Source organism: Vombatus ursinus, unplaced genomic scaffold (assembly GCF_900497805.2).
Source record: "Vombatus ursinus unplaced genomic scaffold, bare-nosed wombat genome assembly UNPS02007284.1, whole genome shotgun sequence".
NCBI classification, from domain to species: Eukaryota; Metazoa; Chordata; class Mammalia; order Diprotodontia; family Vombatidae; genus Vombatus; species Vombatus ursinus.
The window spans coordinates 21,140,771-21,144,873 of NW_020947062.1; the positions used below are offsets into that span (position 1 = coordinate 21,140,771).

The 4,103-nt window shown below is 34.5% G+C and overlaps 1 protein-coding gene across 1 annotated transcript in view; it reads left to right on the forward strand.

Annotated features, from left to right (window-relative positions):
- Positions 1-1,183: 1,183 nt before the first annotated feature.
- Positions 1,184-4,103, forward strand: part of CATSPER3 (cation channel sperm associated 3) — a 52,513-nt gene continuing 49,593 nt past the window's right edge. The window contains 1 exon segment of the mRNA XM_027848998.1: positions 1,184-1,447. Coding sequence (XP_027704799.1) covers positions 1,184-1,447 — 264 coding nt within the window.

Consider the following 4,103-nt stretch of genomic DNA (forward strand, 5'->3'; position numbering starts at 1 on the left):
CCATGGGGTTACAAAGAGTCAGACATGGCGGAACAACTGAACAATGAAATCCATCTAAAACTTTCTATGGTATAATGGCATAAGTTGCTCATCTAACCCTACTTTTTGCTAAATCGCTTTCCAATTTTCACAAAAGTTCTTATCAGATAGAGAGTCCTTCCCCAAGTAAGTTTTTCAGGCTTACTGAACTTACTGAAGTTGATTGTTTATGATTCTTGCTTATTTAGTCTATTCCACTAAACTACTTTTCTATTTTTAACCTGTATCAAATGATTTTCATCAGTATTGCTTTATAAAATAAATTAAGATCTGTACTTGCAATTCCTCCTTCATTTCAACTTTTAAAAATGATTTCCTTTGAGATATGAGACATTTTGTTCTTCTAAATGAATTTTTTATCATTTTGTCTAGCTTTATAAAATGTTTCTGTGATAGTTTGAGATAACCAAATTTGTAAATAAATTTAGATAGTATTACCATATTTATTTTATTGGCTTGACTGAAACATAAATAATGATTATCTCTCCAATTATATATCTTCAATTATTATTTATTTCTTTGAGGAGTTTTTTATAATAATTTTTATATAAATCTGGACTGTATCTTGGTAGATTGATTACTAGATATTTTCTTCATTTTGTATTTATTTTGAATGGGATTGCTTCATTTTTTCTTCTGGATTTTGTTAATATTATGTGGAAACACTGATGATTTTTAATAGATTTGTTTTGCATCTTTCCATTGTACTAGAAGCTTTTGTCTTAACTTCTTTTTTCTTGCTGATTTTGGGGGATTTTTCTAAGCAAATTATCATTTTATCAGCTCATAGGGAGACTTTTGTTTCCTCTTTGCCAATGTTTGTGTCTTTAATTTCTTTTTCTGGATGCTATTACTAGCATTTCTAGAACTATCAAATAATGGTGGGGACAATAGGCATTTTTGCTTTACCAATGTATTATTGGGAAAGCTTCTAGTGTTTTTTCAATATAAATAATGCTAGGTTTTGGAATTAGATATATGCTTTTTATTACATTAAAATAAACTTTCAAGCAAATCTTTTCTAGAGGACTGATGATTTCTTTTTTCAGAAAGGCTCAGAAAAATCAGTAAGAATATCCTTATAATTGGGGTCTAATCATTAGCATTTGGCCCTATTGATATTTCAAGGTTAGCATTATTCAATATGTACATGGAAAAAGACTACATTTTGTGTAAAATTGTTTGCATAGCATTGGACTACAGAACATTGCAAGTAAAGTAAACCACATTTTGTTCTGTGCAATTTTTTGACAGGAGGAAAGACACTGAGTGTTGTGCCTATGTGAAAAGATTTATAGAAGGCCGTGTTTTTTCAGTGCTAATGATCAGTACCATCTCACTGAATGCCTTGTGTATGGTTTTGCAGACCAATTACGACATTAGAAATTATTTGTTCTTAATTTTTGAGGTAAGAAAATTATTTTTTCCTTTCTGAAAAGGTACTGAAATTTTTAAAGGCATTTTATTCAATGGGAAATTGCTGAAGTTAGACTCAAAAGGTCCCAAATGTGAGTCAATAAAAATATAGGCTCTTCACATTATTTCAGTATTTGAAAAGATCTATGATTTCCTTAGTGTGGACACTCCCTTTATGTATACATATAGATAACAAATCTTCCGTGCCTTTGTAGAGAGCATCATGAGTTTCTGTATCCAAAACAATTCTTGCTAATAATGAGTCTCAACGTTCAGCTCAATTGATCCTCATATTAATTCAAGCCCTTTCCAGCTTGTTGGAGTCTGCCAGAGCTCACACACTACTAGTCTGCCCTTTAAAAGACAAGAGATACCGCAGAACAAAACTTTACTGGACAATCTTTACTTCTAGTAGAAGATAATGAGTCACCCTCCAAGCAGGAAACTATTTCACCATCTGAAAAGATATGGTTTAATGTATCCCTTTACTACATTCTTAAAAAAATGTGTATATATTTATTCACAACAAATTCTCATATAGGATACTATCAAAATAACAAATCATACTTAAGTATCCTTTCTTGTATTGATAAGTGAATTTCACATTATTCTTTTTATGCAGAATTAGACTATGAAGGAAGACTCGAATCCTTGAGAGACAGTTACTCTTTGCCTTTCCTTTTTTACTTCTGCCCTACTTGATCCTTACTCAACTAGTTGGAGACGCTGTATCCAACAAGGAACAGAAAGAAAAGCAGTCAATAGAGGCAACTCTAAGGAGAGTTATTCCAGATAGCAGACAAGAAAATCAGCCATAGAGTCAAAAAAGAATTAATCTGAGACTTTAGATCTAGGCACACAAAGTACCTTGAACTCTAAGCTGTTGCTCCCTATGAATGCAAATTGGAGTTTAGTTCCCAGAGGGGCTCTTTCAGCTATATTTGGTAGTCATCTGTATAGAGATAGTAATTGAACCCACAACAGCAGGTAAGAGTGAACATAGAGAGAGAAGAAAAGATGGCCCAGGACAGAATCCTAAAAAGTATTCCTGTTTAGGGAATTGAGCATGGATAATGATCTAGCAAATGAGACTGAGATGGAGTAGCCAGAAAGGTTGGAGGTGTACTGGACAGCAATGTCATGAAAATCTAGGTGAGAGAGTGATCAGAGGGAGTAGTTAACAGCAAGTGATCAGAGGTAATAGTCAACAATGTCAATACCATAGAGATAAAGTATTAATGAATTAGTAGTTTTTAAGTGCCTTCTGTGTGAAAGGTGCTGTGCTAGGGCTGAGGAAACAGGGAAAAATGAAAGTCTCTGCTCTCAAAGAGAAGTGAAAAAGATACATACACAAAATAAACTCAATGTAATGGGGGAGGGGTTGGAATCAGGAAAGCTTTATCTTCATGTAGGAAGTATCACTTGGGCTGAGTTTGGAAGGAATAAAGGCCTTCTAAGAGTCAGAGGTGAGGAGGGACAAAGATCAAACATTTTTTAAAGTGTTCTCTGAGATGGGAGGTGTGTCATGTGTGAAGAGCAGCAAAAAGGCCAGTTTGTCTGGAGAGCAACACAAAGGAAGAGGAATAATGTATAATAAGGCTAGAAAGGTAGAATGAAGCTGGGTTGTAAAGGGTTTTAAAGGTCAAATAGAAGAGTTGATATTTGATCCTAGAGGAAATACAGAGCAACTACAGTTTATTGAGTAGAGGAGACCAATTAAGAGGGTATTTTGTCTAAGTGAGAAGTGATATAAAGGCTTGAGCTGAGGTGGAAGTCATGTGAATAGAGAGAAGGGAACAAATGGGTGAGTTATTTTAGAGACAGAACTAACAAAATTTGGCAGCACATTGGATTATAAGATAACGGAGAGTAAGGAGCCAAAGATAACATGGAAGTTGTTAACCTGGGTGGTGAAAGATGATGGTGCCCTTAACAGAAACAGGAAGAGGGCTAGGTTTTAGGGAAAAGGTAATGATTTTATTTTGGATATGTCGTATTTGAGATGCTTATGGAACATCTAGTTTAGTTAAAATGTCTAATTGGTAACTGGAGATGGCCTAGTGCTCAGGAGAGAGACTAGTGCTGGATATATAAAAATAAGGGTGATTTACATAGACATTGACATAATAAAATCATGGAAGCTGATGAGGTCACCAAGTGAAAGAAGAGCACCCAAGACACAGCCCTAAGATATACCTACAGTTAGGTGTAGTATGTGTGATGAACTAATAAAGGGGTTTGAGGAGTGGTCAGGCAGGTAGGAGGAAAATTAAAAGAGACCAGTATCACAAAAACCCAGAGAAGAAAGAGTATCTCCAAGAAGAGGATCGTCAACAGTATAAAGTGCTGCAGAAAAATCAAGAAGAATGAGGATTATGAAAAAGCCTGTAATATTTGGTGAAAGGATGAAGACAGAAAAAGCCACTGATTAAGCAATTAAGAGATTATTGGTAAACTTGTTCTGTAGAAAAGATGAGAAAATGCACCTCCCTCCCTTTCCTTCCTTCCTCCTTCCCTTTTCTTCCTTCCTGCCTTCTTTCTTTCTTTCTTTCTTTCTTTCTTTCTTTCTTTCTTTCTTTCTTTCTTTCTTTCTTTCTTTTGTTCTTTCTTTCTTTCTTTCTTTCTTTCTTTCTTTCTTTCTTTCTTTC